The sequence below is a fragment of the Bos indicus x Bos taurus genome, chromosome 9, assembly GCF_003369695.1.
Source record: "Bos indicus x Bos taurus breed Angus x Brahman F1 hybrid chromosome 9, Bos_hybrid_MaternalHap_v2.0, whole genome shotgun sequence".
In the NCBI taxonomy this organism is placed as follows: Eukaryota; Metazoa; Chordata; class Mammalia; order Artiodactyla; family Bovidae; genus Bos; species Bos indicus x Bos taurus.
In genome coordinates, this window is record NC_040084.1 from 88,934,798 (window position 1) to 88,955,688 (window position 20,891).

Here is a 20,891-nt window from a genome sequence, read left to right on the forward strand (position 1 = left end):
AAAATTATTTACATAGAAATAGGAATATTTGATATATATCTGTTGGTCCTCAACTTGAACTCTGAAGGCACAACTCAGAACAAATCTCATTGTTCTTCTGTATAGTAGCCTTTTAAAATATTTGAACATAATATTATAATTGGCCTCCAATTAAAATTAATTAATTAATTAAAAATATTTGAACACAGCTTGATTGTCTTCTTGTCTTTAGGTTTTGTTGTTTGCAGATGGGTGGGTGGGAATTTAAAAAAAAAGAAACCATCAAAACCAAATAAACTTATGACCTTAAACTTACTTTTTTAAAAATTTAACTCAACATTTTCTGAAAATGGGATTTGGCGGAATCAGTTTGAATATTCTCTAGGTGTACCCGAGGTGTTTGGTAAGTTTAAGTTCTTGGTTTAAGGGAAGGTCAGGACAAGAAGAGAAACTCCTGGAAAGGATGGAAGCACTGGGTAAGGTAGGGGATTGGGGGGAGTTTGGGGTCCTTTAACAGAGGAACAGTGACTTTATGCTCAAAGAGGAGGTGGTAGCTAGATTCCCCTGCCTTCTTCTGCTCTGCTGTTGACCCTATTCTGACTCACTGAATTGAAGGCATTTTGACCTTTCGAATGCTAACAGATGACTTTGCTCCTTAACTGTGCAGCACAGACACAGTACCTCTGCAGTTTAGTGCATGAGTAACCAATACTCAATACAAAGTCCTAAATAAAGCTTGGAAAAATACATTTCTGCACTTAAATTCCCAATTACAGCCCAAGGTTATCTATCAAGTTTAACTTCCTGTGTAATCTGAATGTGCTATATGTGGCAGTAGAGTTTCTCTAGAAAAAGGTTATAGTTTTTTAAAGTACTTTATGTCTGAAGTCTTTTTTCCGGTTAAGCTTTTTTCTTTTTTATTGGAGTATAATTGCATTACATTGTTGTTTTAGTTTTGCTGTACAATGACGTGAAGCAGCTATATGTATACATATATCCTCTTTCTCTTGAACCACTCCCATCCCACCCATTTGTTAGTAGGTCATCAAAAAGCACAGAGTTGAGCTCCCTGTGCTGGACAGCAGCTTCCCACTAGCTGCTGTGTATTTTAGACATGGTAATGTATGTCAATCCTAATCTCCTGACTTGTCCCACCCTCTCCTTCCCCTGATGTGACCACAAGTCCATTCTCTACGTTTCTGGCTCTATTCCTGCCCTGCAAATAGGTTCACCTGTACTGTTTTTCTAGATTCCACATATATGTGTTAATATACAATATTAGCTTTTCTCTCTTTCCAACTGAGCTTTGAAACTCCTAAGTTAATAATGGGACTTCCACGGCAGTCCAGTGGTTAAGATTTTGAGGTTCCAATGAAAAGGGTGTGGATTTGCTCCCTGGTCAGGGAACTAAGATCCCATATGCCATGTTGCCAAGGTAGTTTTCAGTTCAGTTCAGTCGCTCAGTCGTGTCCGACTCTTTGTGACCCCATGAATCGCAGCACACTGGGCTTCCCTGTCCATCACCAACTCCCAGAGTTCACTCAAACTCATGTCCATCGAGTCAGTGATGCCATCCAGCCATCTCATCCTCTGTCATCCCCTTCTCCTCTTGCCCCCAATCCCTCCCAGCATCAGGGTCTTTTCCAATGAGTCAACTCTTCGTATGAGATGGCCAAAGTACTGGAGTTTCAGCTTTAGCATCAGTCCTTCCAATGAACACCCAGGACTGATCTCCTTTAGAATGGACTGGTTGGATTTCCTTGCAGTCCAAGGGACTCTCGAAAGTCTTCTCCAACACAACAGTTCAAAAGCATCAATTCTTCAGTGCTCAGCTTTCTTCACAGTCCAACTCTCACATCCATACATGACCACAGGAAAAACCATAGCCTTGACTAGAGAGGGGTAAGTAAAGGTTTTCCCTCAAGATTTCCCAAAGAACTTGTTTAAGGAATGATGTAAAAATTAAAAATACCAATCAAAAATATTTTGCTAGATAATGAATGTAGATTTATTTCAAGCAGAGGCAAATAACAGCTATCAATTACCTGTTTTTTAAATTTAATTGTTACAAAGAATCTGAACGTTGGAGTTATAAATAGTTGTATCTTTGGGGTTGAGCACTAGATTTTAACACTTTGTTGCATCTGAAACAAGGCTTATCCTTGTTCTGTGTCTTTGTTTCCAGATGGTCTCCCAGCTTGAAGCCCAAATCTCTAAGCTTGTTGAACAGTTGGGAAACGAGTCCCAGTTTCACCAGAAAGCCCTGCAGAGAGCCCAGAAAGCAGAAAACCAGTTGGAGGCTCTTCAGGGCCGGCTGACACACCTGGAGGAAGAGCTGGTCTCTGGAGGTGTTCTGCAAGATGACTTGCATTTCGAGAAGCAAAAAGTAATAACACGAGGGCCGGCTCATGGGTGGAAACCTCTGTTGCAATATAAGATTTTATGTAAATATTTTGAATTTTACAGTACTTTGGTATCTTGGTGAACTTCTGAGTCATGAGTAAATTTCAGGGAGCAATGGATATTATTTTGGGGTTTCTTCCTATTTTTGGAGCTTCCTTGATCCAAATTAATTCACTTAAATTCAACAGGTATTTATTGAATGTCTATTATATATGAGACTCTGATGGGTTGGGGGTAAGGTATGAATAACACACAGTTCTTTTTTTCTTGACTTTTCCGTGGGGCATTGAGATCTTCCCCAACCTGTGCCTCTTGCATTGGGAGCACAGAGTCTTAACCACGGGATTGCCAGAAAAGTCCTAACACACGGTTCTTGATCATAAAAGCTCATGATTCAATAGAGGAGACAGATGTTCAAATAATGTGCTGTACTGTACTATAAGGCTGTAAGTATTATAATAGGTATATTGACCAATAGAGTGCTTTAGGAGCCCAGTGAAGGGAATGATAAATTCTGGATAAAGTGGAGATTTTACAGGAAAGGAGACAATCAAGTTCATCTTTGAAGGATAAATTGGATTTTAGTGGAGAGAAAGAAGAGAAAGAGGGGAAATAGTGAACAAAAGTCTGGAAGGTTTCAAGTATTTTCACAGGGCTGCTGCTGCTACTGCTGCTGGTGCTAAGTTGCTTCAGTCGTGTCTGACTCTGTACGACCCCATAGACGGCAGCCCACCAGGCTCCCCTGTCCCTGGGATTCTCCAGGCAAGAACACTGGAATGGTTTGCCATTTCCTTCTCCAATGCATGAAAGTGAAAAGTGAAAGTGAAGTCGCTCAGTTGTATCCGACCCTCAGCTACCCCATGGACTGCAGCCTTCCAGCCTCCTCCATCCATGGGATTTTCCAGGCAAGAGTACTGGAGGGTGCCAGAGTGGCTATTCCCATATGGCTGGAACCTGGCATTCTTGGTGGGGCTGTGGTGGGAGAGCAGATTGGAATGCCTTGGGTTGTGAAGACTGAGCTTTCTTTATTCTGAAGACTCTGAAGTGCAATAAGCAATTTTTGAACATCACAGTGTTTTAGAAAGATCGTGTCACCGGGCAGCTGAGATTGCCGACTCAGGAGAGACTCAGAAATGATAGTGTCTGATAACCCAGAGGGAGATAAGGAAAGTAGAGTGAGAAGAGAAGGGGTCTATGCTTAGGATTTGACCCTATGAAGACCATTGGTGATGTCTGAGCAAAAGTTTCAGCAGAATGGTGGAGAACAGAAGTCAGTTTGCATTAGGACGAGGGGAGACTACTATGGGAAAATCTAGAGACTTAGATGACAATGAAGTCTGGTGACCAAAGAGAAAACAGGCATGAAGCTATGAAAAGCAGGATCAAAGAAAGGTTTTGTTGAACAGAATCGCAAGATACATGTTTGTACCTTATCATGGACATCTATAGGGATACATAGGTTCATGCATAGCCTCAGGGCTCAGTGGCTCAGTGGTAAAGAATATGCTTGCAGTGCAGGAGTTGAAAGAGATGCATGTTCGATCCCTGGGTCAGGAAGATCCCCTGGAGGAGGGCATGGCAACCCACTCCAGTATTCTTACCTGGAGCATCCCATGGACAGAGGAGCCTGGTGGGGTACAGTCCATCGGGTCACAAAGAGTCGGACATGACTGAAACAACTTAGCATGCACTGATAGGCATAGAATTTGGCACGAAAAATACTCTTCAGTTGAAAAATCTGTACTCTGGACACTCATGCATTCATTCTCTGCACTTAAAAAAAAACTGAGGAAGCATCCTGCCTATACTGAGGGTTGGATATGTAAAGATACTTAAGAGATGCCTATGGGGAATCCCAGTGTCATAGATGAGATGGGCAAATCAGGACACAGTACAGTTAGTGCTGTGAGAAAAGTACGCAATTCAACAGGAATTCAGATAAAGGAGTAATTACTTCTTTCCTATCTCATTGTGTGAGGAATGAGCCACATTCACCTGGAGATAACACTGGAGAGCGGCCAGGAAAAAATGAGTAGGAGCTTGTTAGGTAGAAGAGGTGGGGAAGGGATTTGGGGTGGGGGACGGCAGGACTGATGAAGGACTGGAGGGTGACAGGGAGCCTGGACAGTGATGCCCAGTACGCCATGGCAGGCTGGTCTTGCGAGGCTTTATCCTGTGGGTGATGGAAAGCCGTAGAGGGGTTTTGACTAAAAGAAAGGTTTCTCCGAAGGCAGGGTGACTCTGAGAGTCTAGAGGCTAAAAGGAGGAGCCCTTTGGGTTCTAGAATAAAACTGTTCTTAGAATAGTTTTGATGAGAAGATAATAAGGGTTTGGATCAAGCAGTGAAAGGAATTTCTCAAACAGATGTCTCAAAAAGGTGTGTTGGTTGACATTTTGAGCTTGATAGGAAATCCAGCACCTGAGTCTGACGTGTTCAATTGGAAGAAATCTGATTGCCGGACATCGACTCCCATGGGTTCCACCAATACCTTGCACTAAATATTCAAAAGAAAAATGACTCCCTTCTCAAATTTGTCTCTGTCCTTCTCAGTGATGATGTAATCTGCCTCCAGTTGCTCAAGCCAGAATCCTGAGGGTCATCCTGAAGGCCTCCCTCTTTTCAGTCGATTCCTAAGCACTGTAAATCCTAAAGCATTATATCCACAATGGATCTCAGATATCCCCTCCCCATCTCTAATTTAGAAGCAGTGCTGTAGTTTGGAGCATTACGATCATTTGCATAGACTGTGGAAACAACCTTCTCACTGATCGCTCCACCATTCCCAGCATGGTCTTAATAAAATGCGTGTCTAATCTTATCTTCCTCCATCTGGTCAAGGGCTCTGTATGGGCCTCCCTCAGGATTAGGTCTTGATTCCTTCTTTATATGGCTGTGACCGGGCCAGTTCATCAGTCCAGGCTCTTCTCTCACCTGCAATCTCTCAGGGCAGTGGTTGCAAAGTCAGAAGTCTCAAGGGACCATTGGGGTACTGGTTGGGTGCAATGAGTGGTCAGAGTCCAAACACATCCACATTCATATTTGTCCTGTGGTCTAAGGTAAGAAGGCCCCCTCGGCAACCCAAATTGCACATTGCTGGTCTCTCTGAAAAGCGTTATCCTCATCTTCTTCTCCTGGAGATAAACTGCCCTACTGTCCCATTAGCTGTCCCTTCGGATCCAGTTCCATTGTCATTTCTTCTAGAAACCTTTCCTTAGAGGCTTAGTTCTTTGTGCAACGTGTATGTGGCTCTGTCACGGCACTCACCACCCTTTTTGTATCCATGTTTTAACTCGACTTTTCCAATCCACTCTGAATTTCTTGAGGCCCAGGAAAATCTTTTTTTCTGGAGTTTTTCCAGGACTTAGAGCAAGAATCAATAAATATTATTTAAGTAATAGAAGAAGCACATCAAAGGCAAGACTTTTAGGTAGATCATTGTGTCTTCCATCCTTCATTATGATGTCATTAATTTGAATAGAGGTTATATCAAAATATAGGCTTTCCTGGTGGCTCATAGGTAAAGAATCTGCCTGCAATACAGGAGGCCTGGGGTTGGGAAGATCCCCTAGAGAAGGGAATAGCTCAGACAGTAAAGCATCTGCCTACAATGTGGAAGACCTGGGTTCAATCCCTGGGTTTGGAAGATCCTCTGGAGAAGGAAATGGCAACCCACTCCAGTACTCTTCCCTGGAAAATCCCATGGACAGAGGAGCGTAGTAGGCTACAGTCCATGGGGTCGCAAAGAGTCGGACACGACTGAGCAACGTCACTCACTCCAGTATTCTTGCCTGGGAAATCCCATGGACAGAGGAGCCTGGCGGGCTACAGTCCATGGGATCGCAAAGAGTTGAACACAACTGAGCAACTAACACTTTCACACTTTCATATCAAAATAGCTCTCAGTTATGAAAGCAAGTTGTGTGAACTGATTCTGCCCATGGTGAATCTTCCATAGATAACTGCCTATAAACTAGTAGTAGTATCCTTACTGCCCAATAAGGATAGTAGGCATGTTGTTGTTCAGTTGCTAAGTCGTGTCCCACTCTTGGTGACCCCATGGATTGCAGCATGCCAGGCTTCCCTGTCCTTTACTATCTCCCAAAGTTTGTTCAAGCTCTTGTTGTTTGAGCTGGTGATGCCGTCCAACCTTCTTATCCTCTGTCACCCCCTTCTCCTCCTGCCCTCAATCTTTCCCAGCATCAGAGTCTTTTCCAGTGAGTTGGCTCTTCATGTCAGGTGACCAAAGTATTGGAAGTTCAGCTTCAGCAGCAGTCCTTCCAGTGAATATTCAGGGTTGATTTCCTTTAGGATTGACTGATCTCCTTGCTATTCAAGGAACTCTCAAGAGTCTTCTCCAGCACAATTCAAAAGCATCAATTTTTTGGCACTTAGCCTTCTTTATGGACCAACTCTCACATCTATACATGACTACTGGAAAAACCATAGCTTTGAGTATATGGACTTTTGTCAGCAAAGTGATATCTCTGCTTTTTAAAACACTGTCTAGGTTTGTCATAGCTTTACTTCCAAGGAGCAAATATCTTCTAATTTCATGGCTGCAGTCACCATCTGGAGTGATTTTGGAGCCCAAGAAAATAAAATCTGTCACTATCTCCACTTTTCCCCATCTATTTGCCATGAAGTGATGGGACTGGATGCCATAATCTTAAGTTTTTTGAATGTCAAGTTTTAAGCCAGGTTTCCTTCTCTCTTCTTTAACCCTCATCAAGAGGCTCTTTAGTTCCTCTTTGCTTTCTTCCATTAGGGTGGTATGATCTGCATATATGAGGTTGCTGATATTTCTCCCAGAAATCTTGATTCCAGCTTGTGCTTCATCCAACCCAGCATTTTGAATGATGTACTCTGCATAGAAGTTCAATAAACTAGGTGACAATATACAGCCTTGACATACTCCTTTCCCAGTTTGGAACCAGTCCATTGTTCCATGTCCTGTTTTAACTGTTGCTTCTTGTCCTGAATGCAGGTTTCTCAGGAGACAGGTAAAAATCTGGTTTCCCATCTACTTAAGAATTTTCCACAGTTTGTTGTGATTCACACAAAGGCTTTAGCATAGTAAATGAAGCAGAAGTAGATTTTTTTTTTTTAATTCTCTTGCTTTTTCTAGGCATGTAAGATTGAAAAGCAAAGGTGTACAGAAATTAAATTTAAATACAGGTAATTGAAACTTACACAGCATAGAATATATTCATGCTAAGTTGTGATTCATTGTGATTCAAATGAACAAAATGTACAGGAATCCTTTCAGCAACTTTAACTTTCTGAGGCTTGGCCAAGATTCTTGAAAAGGCGCTTCCTCTTTTGGGTCTTGGCTCCCTCTTATCTTAATCCCCTTTGGCCTGAGGTAGATCTTTGTCTGCTGAGTGGATGGGCCAATAGAAATAGAAAATGAAGCTTTTATACCTTCCCAGAAAAGTTACCAACTCTATTTTATTTAAAATACAAGCAATAGCAGTTATTTCACTTTCATTTGCATAGATTAGAAATGAAATAGTCCATGCTGGGAGTGGGGTGGGGGGCTGACAGAGCATTTAGAAGTTACAAACTGATGATGCAGAGACAGAAACAGCCTGTGGTTTTGTCACATGATACAACCACGATGCCTGTGATGACTGTGACTTATATAGGAAAGATGAAGTTTTATGTATGCTTTTCAACAAAATTAGAAGATATACACTTACAAATACTTTCATCCTGATGACTGAAATATAGGTAGTTCAGGGCTTTAAGCTGGCATGCTTCAGTCATCAGAAAATGATACTTGTTTCAACATATAATTGCCTAAAAATGCCTGTTGGATGAAGAGCTATTGCAATGAGAAGAAGTTTCAAAGATAGAACCCAAATCATGGAATTCTGTTACAGAAAGCCCATTGGTTGATTTATTCATCTGTCAAGAACTCAGTAAGCATTTAATGTCTGATGTGACCAGATAAGCCCCAGAGATCAAGTGGAGGAGGATCCTAGGCTAGTTTTGTGACTTTCACCGACTAAACTATGAATTTTGACTTTTCTGATACAGCTCTATTTTAGAATGTTGGGACTTCCCTGGTGGTCCAGTGGTTAAGACTTTGCCTTCAATGCAGGGGGTATGGGTTCGATTCCTGGATGCTAAGATCCCACATGCCTCCCAGCCAAAAAACCAAAACACAAAACAGAAGCAATACTATAACAAATTCAATAAAGACTTAAAAAAAAAAAGTTGTTCCTTTATCCTTGATACTTAAAACCTTTTAAAGACATTTTCTAAAGAATTTTAACTTAAAAACATTGTCCACGTTTGTTTGTATGGAGAGCTCTGGTTTTAGCGTGGTTTGTAGAACCACAACCCAGGAAGAGTAAAGTGGTTGGCTAAGTGGTCAGTTTCTACCTTGGAGGCCAGGGCTCACTTGGGTGGACAAAATTGCCATGGAAGGTATGTAGATGATTGGTCTACAGAGGCTGGATTAACCAGTAGATCCCAGGAGCTGGGAGGGTCATGGTAGCAGCAGCATCTAGTCAAAGCAGAGAGATGTAGATGTAGTCGGGGACATGCCTCATTTGTCAGATGGCAGGGCTTCCCAGGCGGCTCAGTGCAAATTTTCTGTCTGCCAATGCAAGAGACCTGGTTCGATCCCTGAGTTGGGAAGATCCTCTGAGTTGGGGAAGGAAATGGCAACCCACTCCAGTATTACTGCCTAGGAAATCCCATGGACAGAGGAGTCTGGGGGGCTACAGTCCGTGGGGTCATAAAAGAGTCGGACACGACTTAGTGACTAAACAACAACACAGGGTTAAGAAGACTGTGTGATGTTAGACTAAACATCAAGGCCACTGACCAGAGGAGTCAAGAAAATTTGGACAAGGAACAGAACATGGAGCTCGCAGGGCAGTTCAAGAATTCATCACCAAGCACTGGAGTCAGGGGCTGGGCTCTGTACTGGGTTTAATAAGAACTACCTGTAAGCTTGGGAGAAAGAGAAAGATTCTGTGAGATGGCTTATTAACTGTACTTTTGTGTCCAATTTTTATTTTTGTTCTTGAGTTTAGTATCTTAAATTTCTGGATCAGCTTTCAGAGAAAATGAAGTTGGACCAGATGGCTGCTGAACTTGGCTTTGATATGCGTCTGGATGTAGTTTTAGCTCGCACAGAGCAGCTGGTCCGCCTTGAGAGCAATGCAGTCATTGAAAACAAGACGATCGCCCACAATTTACAGAGAAAGGTAGGGAATGTTGTGGGTGTTGTGAGAAGGAAATTCTGAGAAACTTAAATCTTGAAAAATAATGTACTTCTACCATATTTGCCAATGTGGATAGGAAACATACAAATATGTGTTCAGAAGCTGAGTCTTGATTTCAAGCCTGAAGGGAAAGTAAATGTATCATCCAAGGTTATGTTTAACTATGAGTAATAGAGGCCCAAAGTTGCAGACTCAAGCAATTAGAAGTAGTTTTGTTGTTGTTTTGCTTTTTTTATTTTGGTATTTTTTTTTCTAACATACATTTCTGGAGGTAGCAGGTTAGGGTGAATGTGACATCTTTGCTCTGTAAAGTTTCCAAGGACCTAGGCTCTTTTCAGTTAGCAGTTTCTCATCCCTGCTGCTGCTACTGCTAAGTCGCTTCAGTCATGTCTGACTCTGTGCGACCCCATAGACGGCAGCCCAGGAGGCTCCCCCGTCCCTCGGATTCTCCAGGCAAGAACACTGGAGTGGGTTGCCATTTCCTTCTCCAATGCATGAAAGTGAAAAGTGAAAGTGAAGTCGCTCAGTCGTGTCCGACTCTTAGCGACCCCATGGACTGCAGCCTACCAGGCTCCTCTGTCCATGGGATTTTCCAGGCAAGAGTGCTGGAGTGGGGTGCCATTGCTTCTCTGTTCCCATCCCTAGGGTGGTCCTTATGACTGTGGTTCACAGAAGTACCTAGGACCAGGCAGAAGTTTAAAAAAAGAAAGGGATGAAGAAGAGAAATGCAAAAAAGCATGCATGAAAAAAATCACTATTTCTATGACTGTGGGAGAAGAGGAGAGTAAAAGCTTATGCCTTTACATAAGCTCTCTTGCAGTAGAAAGTAGAGGGGAGAAGCGCTTACTTTCCACTAACTCAAAGGAAGACTTAGAAACAGTTTAGACTACATAAATGAATGAATGGATGAAATGGATAAAAACATAATTATTAGTTATATAATTATTGGCATTGGGGAAAGAAAGAGGAAAACACAGATGTATCCTTAGAATAGTTCTTAGGAGAAAATTCTGTGGTAGAATTATCATGTATAGGCTGCTTAATGATTCACATCTGGGTTCTCAATTTGGCTCCACCAAGCTGTATGACATTGGGCAAAATTATATACCTTTCTGTCTTCATTTCCTTGTATTTAAGATGGGAATGATACCTATCTTGTGATGTTAATTTTTTAAAAACAGCATTTTTGAACTCTTGGTTCATAGAAGATGCTCTATTCATACATGACTTCCATTTATGGTGTCTTAAGGAATATTTTCTAAAAGAAAGCAGACAACCCCTATTCCCATCAGAGACATGAAACTGAGCTGAGGTTCTTTCTGAAGTTCTCAGATAATTGATTTTCCCTCAATATCCAATATTATTCTTTCTTAAGTGTTGTATAATTATTAAAATGACCAGTGTACAGAATTTACCAGGGTAAATTTGCAAAAGAGTGGAACTTGACATGAAGAAGCTCAGGGAAGGGAGGTTAGTTACAGAAATACTAAAAGAGCCTTGTTAAAAAAGGATATGAGCACGGACATTGCTTGTCACTGTTTGGCAAGATATTTAAGCCCGTGTTTCACAAAGTTCTTCACACTTTACTAATGCAGATTATATAATTGGAGAAAATGGGATTTTTTTTAGCTCTAAGATTCTATATTTCTACATGATTCCAAGTTTCAGTGTCTGTAATGGATGAATGAGGTTCCTATACTTAATATTCCACTCACTAATTGTGACATGTGAAGACCAAGAGGATTTTTTTTCTCCTTTTAGAGTCTGTAATCTTTTTCTAAAAAACATTTCAATTTCTTTCATTAAGTTTGACTGTCAATGCTAAGTGCCAAGTGAAGACCTTGTTCAGCTTGGTTTGAGGATGGTTTAGGTCTGGTGCGTAATAAAGACACTAATGAAATAACACCTTCTTGAAGGTGAATTAACACCTATTTCTAAAATCTTCAATATATAAATAAAGCTTTCCTCAAAATTTCCTTCATGTAGCTTATTTTAAAAACATATCAAATCCCATGTTTGGTGCCACTGAACCTGTTTCTAAATGGTTGAAATTAGTCAGTCTGGGTATTTGGTGCTAATTTGCACTGTATCTTCTTTCAGAAAAGACCAGTGTGAGCATAGTTGCCATGGGGTGTTGGAGAGGATTTTGTCTGTCTTATTATGTTCCGCTCTTGATAAGCTCATTTTAGTAGTTTTAAAAGTAATTTTACATTTTTATTACAATGCACGTCATGTTGGAGGGAATGAGACATTGAAAGCCTACTCCTTGGTTCATTTTCTGTGGCTCTTTTGTCTCATACTTTGCAGCTACCAAATTAATTCTTGGAAAAATAGGGATAAAAAAATGCAATCAGGAAAAGAAATCCTGTAGCCTTTTTTTGATGGTTTACAAATTAGTCTTATTGAAGTATAGATAAAGATCAATATTATCTGAGGAATTCATTTATATTTACTGACTATTCAATGATTATTTTAAAAAATCCCTTGGGGAGGGAGGTGGAAGGGAGGCTCAAGAGGGAGGGAACATATGTATACCTATGACTGATTCATGTTGATGTTTGGCAGAAACCAACACAATATTGTAAAGCAATTATCCTGCAATTAAAATTAAATACATTTAAAAAACCTAAAAAATAAATGAATGGAATTTCACAGCTAAAAAAAAGAAAATCCTTTTTTTGTATCAAACCAGCTAAAGACTCAGAAGGAAAGACTGGAGAGCAAAGAGCTACACATGAACTTCCTCCGGCAGAAAATAGCCCACCTGGAGCAGGAGAAGCAGGTGCGCTCGGCTGTGATGGTGGAGCGGGATGAGGCCAATGTCACCATCAGGAAGCTGCAGAAGAAGGTGGAGAGGCTGCAGAAAGAGCTGAGTGTGTGTCAAGAGCTGAACACCGAGCTCAAAGCCAAACTGGCTGACACCAGTGAACTTAAGGCAAGTGCTCAGCTGTGTTTCCTTGTCACTGATTGTGTTTCCATAAAAATGTATGCAAAAGAGTGACAGCCTTATAAGGGCCACACTAGGGGAAAAAAAAAAAAGCTGAAAACTTTCTCTGATTTTCTAGAGCTGTGAGAAAATGCAACAAATTTCACAAATCAGCAGGGTAGATCAACTTCATGTCTCTTCAATATCTGAAATGAAGCCATCCATAGTTGCTGAATGAAAAATCAAGTCAAAAAGGGGTGATGTGATGTACAGAAAATAAAAACATTTCTTCAAAGTGTGGGTGACTATGATATTAGGAATCATATAGACTTTTTTTTTTTTTTTGCGTTGGCATTTGCTTAGAGAAGATGAGAAAATGGATACACACAAGTGTCCGCTGAGAAGGATCAGATGGCAGTAGGATGTGTGTTATGCTTTGGGATATTGTCACACCAAGCAGGGAAGAGGGCAGACAGGCTGGGGCCATGTGCTTCCTGGATTCGAGGTCTTTGACTTCTAATGAGTATAGAGAAGAATGAAATAAAAACTTAGGATTTAATAAAAATATTCAAATGTCACGTGTGTATGCCCCTGACAATAATATGTTAACTTCATATACACTGGCATCCCTGGCAGGTACACCTGTCGTGCATACTGGCAACAGTGATGTCCTTCCTTTCTGCAGATGAGGGCTTTGAAATGGAATGTTTCTGAGTCTGGAGACAGATCATTTGGGAAAAGGAATCTGGAATAAAGCCAGCAGTTGAATCTGTGTAGCAGAACCATATCTTAGGGCATAGTTCCCACTTGATTTTCTCTTCTGAGTCATTAGCTCTTCCCCCCTCCCTCTTCTAAGCCCTTCTGGCATCAGAACAAGGTAGCTAAACAGAGGTTGGCTTCCCTAGAGAAGGGAAGGGCAGACATAGCCCAGGGGAAGGGACACATTTGCATGTAAAGGAAGGAGAAGCTAGGGAAAGCATCTGATGGGGTCCCTGGGTGAGGAGAAAGTGTTGGAGGTAAGTATCCTGGACACCCTGCTCACACCTTGAAATTGACCTTTAGGGTGTGTGTCTGGTGGGTATGGGGAAAATCCCTGATGTCAGCATGCAGTTGGTTCCACCCTGACTGGCGGGGGCTGCAAGAGTGCTGGGGCAGGGGGCCTAGACTGCACCCTTCCAGAGCCTGAGGTTCCATTTGCGCCCATGGGGAATATGCTATGCTGTGCTAAGTTGCTTCAGTCGTGTCCGACTCTGTGCGACCCCACAGATGGCAGCCCACCAGGTTCCCCCGTCCCTGGGATTCTCCAGGCAAGAACACTGGAGTGGGTTGCCGTTTCCTACTCCAATGCATGAAAGTGAAAAGAGAAAGTGAAGTCGCTCAGTCGTGTCCGACTCTTAGCGACCCCATGGACTGCAGCCTACCAGGCTCCTCCATCCATGGGATTTTCCAGGCAAGAGTACTGGAGTGGGGTGCCATTGCCTTCTCCTCATGGGGAATATGGAAGGTGGCTAAAGATGTGAGAGGGACAGCATGCTGTGGGAGCAGGCGGGGGTGACCCTCTCAAATGACAGACACAGTGACCCACCATCAGAGACTCTGGGGCAGATGTTCTAAGTCGTGATCCTGGCTAAGGGTAGTGAGAGTGGCCATAGGACTCCTGGCCCAAGACAACCCTGTGAACCAGAAGTGTTGGGTTAAGAGGAGTCACCCTAGTGGTAGCAGAGAGCAGAAGCAGGAAGAGAGAGCAGAAGCAGGAAGAGAGAGCGGAAGTAGGAAGACAGAGCAGAAGCAGGAAGAGAGAGCGGAAGCAGGAAGCAGCAAGTGCGAACTGAGGGCTGTGTCTGTAGTTTGTTCCCCTTTGGTCTCAGCGACTTAGATCTTAGGTCTTCATCATTTTTTCACTGCGTTATTTTTAATTATTTACAAACGTCTTTCCACTTAACCTTTTCACAAGAAAGCCTGATTCTTATAATGAAGTTTTGCTTTCTGGATGATGTGATTATACAAGTTGTGTTTCTGGTCACTGTGGCTGGCTTGAGAATTTCCAATTCCAGTATCAACAGTGTAAGCAACGTTTTCAAATGTGGAGCACACACCACTGGTGTGTGCACAGTGCTTCTAGGTAGTACAGGATGGGGTATTATATAATGTTCCATCCTTAAGTGAAAAATGAGTTCCCTTTAACTTTGCTTTCAATTCTTTGACCATCAAGGAGAAAATCTTAATTAGAGGTAATTATGTCCTATAACCTGTTCTGGTCTACGTTTTAAACAATAAGCGTTATACTCAGTGCTGAGTACCAGCTCCAGTGGATCTGCTGTGCTGTGCTTAATTGTTCAGTTGTGTCTGACTGTTCGTGACCCCATGAACTGTAGCCACCAGCCTCCTCTGGGCATGGGGATTCTCCAGGCAAGAATACTGGAGTGGGTTACCATGCCCTCCTCCAGGAGATCTTCTCACCCCAGGGATCAGACCCAGGTCTCTGCATTGCAGAGGGTTCTTTACAGTCTGAGCCACTGGAGAAGCCCACCAGTGGATCTGGGACCCACCCAAATTCAGGATGATTTCACCTTGAGCTTCTTAATTACACTTGCAAAGGCCCTTATTACAAATAAGATGACAGTCTGAGGTTCTGGTATATGTATTTTTTGCATGGGTGGGGGGACACTCTTATTCAATTAAGAATTAATTACACCATTTATAGATGGTCAATCCAAAATAATCATTTGGACTACATTTCTATGTGTTTTATTTTAAAAATTGAGATTGAAATTACATGCTATAAAATCCACTCTTTGAAAGTACAAAGTTCAGTGGTTTTTGGTGTAATATATTGACAAGGTTGTACAACTATCCCCATTCCCTAATTCTAGAATTTGTCCATTATCCACCCCTGCAAAAAAAAAAAAAACAACAAAAACCCAAGAGACAATACTCCATATTCATCCTTTCCTCAATCTCTGTAAATCAATAATCTACTTTCTATCTCTATGATGATTTAGTTGCTAAGTCGTGTCCGACTCTTGAGACCGCACATACCGTAGCCTGCCAGGCTCCTCTGTCCATGGGCTTTTCCAGGCAAGAGTACTGAAGTGTGTTGCCATTTCCTTCTCCAGGGGATCTTCCTGACCCAGAGATTGAACCCAGGTCCCCTGCACTGCAGGCAGATTCTTTAATGACTGAGCTGCTGTCTCTGTGGATTTGCCCATTCTGGACATTGCATATAAATAGAACCATGCAGTAGGGAGCCTTTTGCCTCTGGCTTCTTTCACTTTCTGTGTTTTCGAGGTTCACCCATATTGTGATCAGTACTTCATTCCTGTATTAATCAGAGTTCTCCAGAGAAACAGAACTAATTGGATGTGTGTACACACACACAGATTTATTTTAAGGAAGTGACCTACATAATTATGGAAGCTGGCAAGTTCAGAATCTGCAGGATGAGCCAGCAGGCTGGAAATCCAGGAAGAGCCAGTCCAAAGCCTGTCTGCTGAAAGAGTTCTTCTCTTGCTTCAGGGGAAGTCTGTCTTTTTTCTATTCAGGCCTTCAACTGATTGGTTGAAGTCCACCCACATTACGGAAGGGAAATGTTAATCTTATGCTGAAACAACCTCACAGAAAATTCATGATAATGCTTGACCAAATATCTGGACCTTGTGGCCCAGTCAAACTGACACATAAACTTAACCATCGCATTTCTTTTTAATGGCTGGATAATATTCCATTGTATGGGCATACTGTGTTTTGTTTATTCAGTATCTGATGGGCATTTGGATTATTTCCATTTTTTTTTGTTTATGATGAATAAGTCTGTTTTGAAAATTTGCATGCCAGTTTTTTTTTTTATGTGTTTCTATGTGTATTGCAAAACATTGTCAAAGACTTTGACTCCTAGCTTACTCAAACCTTTCTTTTAAAGACCCATGTATTAAATTTCCTCCTGAATTCTAGACCAGGGAAAAGCAGACCTTTCCAGATAAATTACTAAATTTTAGTTTAGCAGGCAAACATAAGTATTGCATAAATTTGCTTTTGAAAGAAAAAGTATTGTCTGTATTTCCCCTTCCTGTGTTGAGCCAGAGTAATTTTATTTTAATATTGCTTGCATATGTACAAACTTAATACTATATAGAAATCTCTTAATCTCATTACATTTTTACCACTATAAAATCCAAATCAATTTAGAAATCAAAACAAAGTGTAAAACTAGAATTTAAAAATTGGCAATATTGGGGACTTCCCTTGTGGTCCAGTGGCTAAGACTCTGCTCTCCCCATTCAGGGGCCTGTCAGATCCTGGTTGATCCTTATTCGATCCCTGGTCGGATAACTAGATCCCACATGGCACAGCTAAAGATCCCGAGTACCACAGCTAAGACCTGGTGCAGCCAAAGAAATAAATACATATTTAAAGATGGGCAATCGGAGAAGGCAATGGCACCCCACTCCAGTGCTCTTGCCTGGAGAATCCCAAGGACGGCGGAGCCTGGTGGGCTACCGTCTATGGGGTCGCACAGAGTCGGACACGACTGAAGTGACTTAGCAGCAAAGATGGGCAATATTAATTCACTATGCTAGATTTTATTTCACTGAAATCACCATTACCAAGAACGCATAGTACCAATTGCTTGTGTGTGGTATGGGCTCTTTTGGTTCTGACATGTGGACAGTTTATGTTGTCTAAGAGTGAAATTCCATGGACGGAGGAGCCTGGTAGGCTGCAGTCCATGAGGTCGCTAAGAGTAGGACATGACTGAGCGACTTCGCTTTCACTTTTCACTTTCCTGCATTGGAGAAGGAAATGCAACCTACTCCAGTGTTCTTGCCTGAAGAATCCCAGAGACAGAGAAGCCTGGTAGGAGGCTGTCTATGGGGTCGCACAGAGTCGAACACGACTGAAGCGACGTAGCAGCAGCAGCAAGAGTGAATTATTAATTCACAGAGTTAATTATTCTACTATGTGCCTTTATGTTGCTGCTGCAGATGCTTTGTTTGTACATATATCATGACACAGCATGGCCTCCACTTGGCATGAACACATTATTTATGTATTAACTCTACCTTTGCTCTTTCTTCATTAACCTAAGATAATTAAAGGTGTGTTACTAATTGGCAGAAGCGTAGCCTATGCACAAATGCAAACGCAGGGACTGAAACAGGTGGCAGGACTCCAGCTCTTTGCATAACTCATGAAATGCCAGTTGCTTCATAGCTGGTGTGAGTTACGATTAGTTTCAGCTGAAAAGGCTGAAATGCAAAACAGTGGCTTGGTCAGGAGAGATGTTTGCTGCTTTCTCACTGAAAGAAAGCATGGGCGTAGTCATTCCATGTTTAGGAGGATAGCTTCACGGTCATCATTAATCCTGGCTTGTTCTCTCTGCTTTACTGTCCTGGCAATAACTCCTCCTCAAGACCACCTCTTAGGGCAAGCCAGCTACCTGGGTTCTGCCTCATTCCAGGCATGAGGCAGGAAGCAAGGTGGAAGGACACCCAGTACGCCGCTTTCCAGGAACAGTACAACACTTCTTAGTCTTCACTGGCTGGAGCTTAGTCCCTGGAGCTCACTTAGATGGATCTTTATTCTGGGAAGTAATAAAAAAAGGAAGGCCAGATATTCAATAGAGCACTTTCAGACTGTACTACAGGACACAATCTTAGTAGGGAGCTGTGGCCAAAAATCGGTAGTCAGATGACCAGAAACTAGTGGAAAACAACCATTATCTTTCTTGTAGTCTCTCAAGGACACACTCAAAAGGAATAAGAATCTTCAGCCACCAGCAAAGCTCTCATCTGCTTACTGACTCTGCTTCCCATGCTCCTCCCACACTTCAGAATGCTCTCCAATCCAGCCCGTGTGACTTTAGTTTATATTTTTTCCCCTAACCTACCAATCATGAACTGAGCTCTGATTATGTTGACTCATTGACCTTGAATTGCCCTGGACTCACCCAGCTTTGAATGTGTGCATCAAGCAAACCTGTGAGAAAGGACCTCTTGGGTGAGGTAGGGGAGTGGAGGTGAACTCAGCCTGCAAAGTAGAACAGCTTCCTATGGTTTCTGCTATAGTTCCCTCCTAGCAAAATCTCTGGGGTTCTTTGCGGAGGAATGCAGCTTTCCTGGGCAACCCTTCTCCTCTTCTGTCCCACCCTCTTTAGAGAGTGCCTGTACAGTTCAGGGCTTCTGCAGAGCCCTGTTTTTTTGTTTGTTTAAACTTTTTATTTTGTGTTGGAGTATAGCCGATTAACAATGTTGTGAGAGTTTCAGGTGAACAGCAAAGGGACTAAGTCATACATATGCATATATCCACTCTCTTGCAAACTTTCCTTCCATCCAGGCTAACACATAACACTGAGCAGAGTTCCATGTGCTATACAGTAGGTTCTTGTTGGTTATCCATTTTATATATAACAGTGTGTACATGACCTTCCCAAAGTCCCTAATTATCCCTTCCCTCCTGGCAATCCTAAGTTTGTTCTCTGCCTGTGAGTCTCTTTTCTGTCTTGTAAGTTCATTTGTATCGTTTCTTTTTTGATTCCACATGTAAGGGATGTCATACAATATTTCTTCTCTGTTTGACTTACTTCACTCAGTATGATAATCTCCAGGCCTATCCATGTTGTGGCAAATAGCATTCCTTCTTTCTTTTTTATAACTGAGTAATATTCCATTGTATACCTGTACCGCATCTTTATCTATTCTTCTGTTGATGGACATTTCTTGGCTATTGTAAACTGTGCTGCGATGAACGTTGGGGTGCATGTATCCTTTTGGATCATGTTTTTCTCCAGATATATACCCAGGAGTGGGATTGCAGGGTCATATGGTAGATCTATTTTTAGTTTTTTAAGGATCTTTTATATTGTTCTCCATAGTGGCTGTAACCTTAGGGTCCTATTTTCTGTACAAGCTCCAGAAAACCCTCCAGGTGAAGATTGTAGATCCACTTGCAGATTCAACAGATCAGATTTTAAATTTAATCACCTTATCTTTCAGAGCCCTTGGCCCTTATAACACAAGAGAGAATCGTTCGCCAGATTTGAAATGCTTTTCCTCCAGGAGGCAGATGCCAGATACGTTATTCACCAGAAGGGAAACTCTCAGAATGTGATCCATCCTGGCTGGGGTCTGCATGGTGCATCAGTCCTGTTTATGACCATCTCAGACCCACTGGGAAAACTGAGGGACACAGACTCTCACTGAACTCTGGGCTGGCTCTGAGAAGCTCCCTTAGTTGGATTAAGAAACCCATTTGCCCTGCTCCCCTCCCAGCAATCCTGTTTGACTTAGGAGGCTGAGAACGCCTTCCCAAAGTTGGCTCCCAGTTCTGTCCTGGTGGTTTGGCTTGGACTCTGTAACTTGCTCCCCGACAACAGGAATTCAGGCAGCCCTCAGGACTGTGATAAAGTCTCATATTTTTGAGAAATTCTTGGCTATAAATTCTTCTCATTAGGACTTGATTTATGTGCTTCTAACTCTCCAAGCTGTGTTCCATCTCTTTTGGTAGACGGCCCACTGTAAATGTTTTTTCCAAGCTGAGCAGAAAGGCTGAATATATCTCCTCTTCTGTTAATACAACATTTTTAATTCCATGCAGCAATCCCAGAAACTTCTCTCTTTACCCCATATTTTCTCTGCAGCCCTGAGATTGTTGGCCCATGAAGGGTATCTCTGTGAAAGGGAGATCACTTTGTTTTAAGGTTGATACTGATTTTGCCCCTCTAACGTCCCCTATTTGTAAAATATTTGAAAAAATACAGAATGTATTTTTAGAATTCTTGTTTATATAATTTATAAATAAATGTACATATCTATTCAAAACTTTTTACTTATTGGATACTCACATGCCTCAATCATGCATGGGAAAGCTCCCTTCTCAAGTTTTTTTTTTGAAAAATTTCAAATAGAACAGTTTCAAGAATAGCATAACAGACATTCTACTGTTCATGTAGATTGTTAACATTTTACTGATTGTTATATTTTGCATAATGAGAGAGAGACAAAGACAGAGAGAGGAATCATTTGAGAGTACATCACGACACTTCATGCCTAAATACTTCCCAGGTATCTCTTAAGAACAAGAGAATTCTTCTGTGTGACCATAGTAAAATAGCTGCACCCAGGAATCAACACTGAGATACTATTGTAATATACTGGTACTGATTTACCATCTATATTCAAATACGGTTTCGATAACTTGGAGTTCCTGAATGATCTCCAAGGTCAGCCCCCATTTCCTTGTTGCGAATGCTTGCTCTACTGCTGCTATTTCATTGACTAGAAAGCTGACTCAGAACCCCTTCCCCTCGCTGTTGCTTTTATTTCCTCCATGTTTCCCAAGCTATAGC

The 20,891-nt window shown here is 41.9% G+C and overlaps 1 protein-coding gene across 5 annotated transcripts in view; it reads left to right on the top strand.

Annotated features, from left to right (window-relative positions):
- CCDC170 (coiled-coil domain containing 170) overlaps nucleotides 1–20,891 on the top strand; it is a 97,314-nt gene that overhangs the window by 69,296 nt on the left and 7,127 nt on the right. For 4 of the 5 annotated variants that reach the window (XM_027551860.1, XM_027551865.1, XM_027551864.1 and 1 more), the window contains 3 exons: nucleotides 2,165–2,365; nucleotides 9,430–9,603; nucleotides 12,314–12,556. In XM_027551860.1, coding sequence (XP_027407661.1) covers nucleotides 2,165–2,365; nucleotides 9,430–9,603; nucleotides 12,314–12,556 — 618 coding nt within the window. The remainder of the gene's footprint in view (nucleotides 1–2,164; nucleotides 2,366–9,429; nucleotides 9,604–12,313; nucleotides 12,557–20,891) is intronic. The other variant, XM_027551861.1, reaches the window with a different exon arrangement.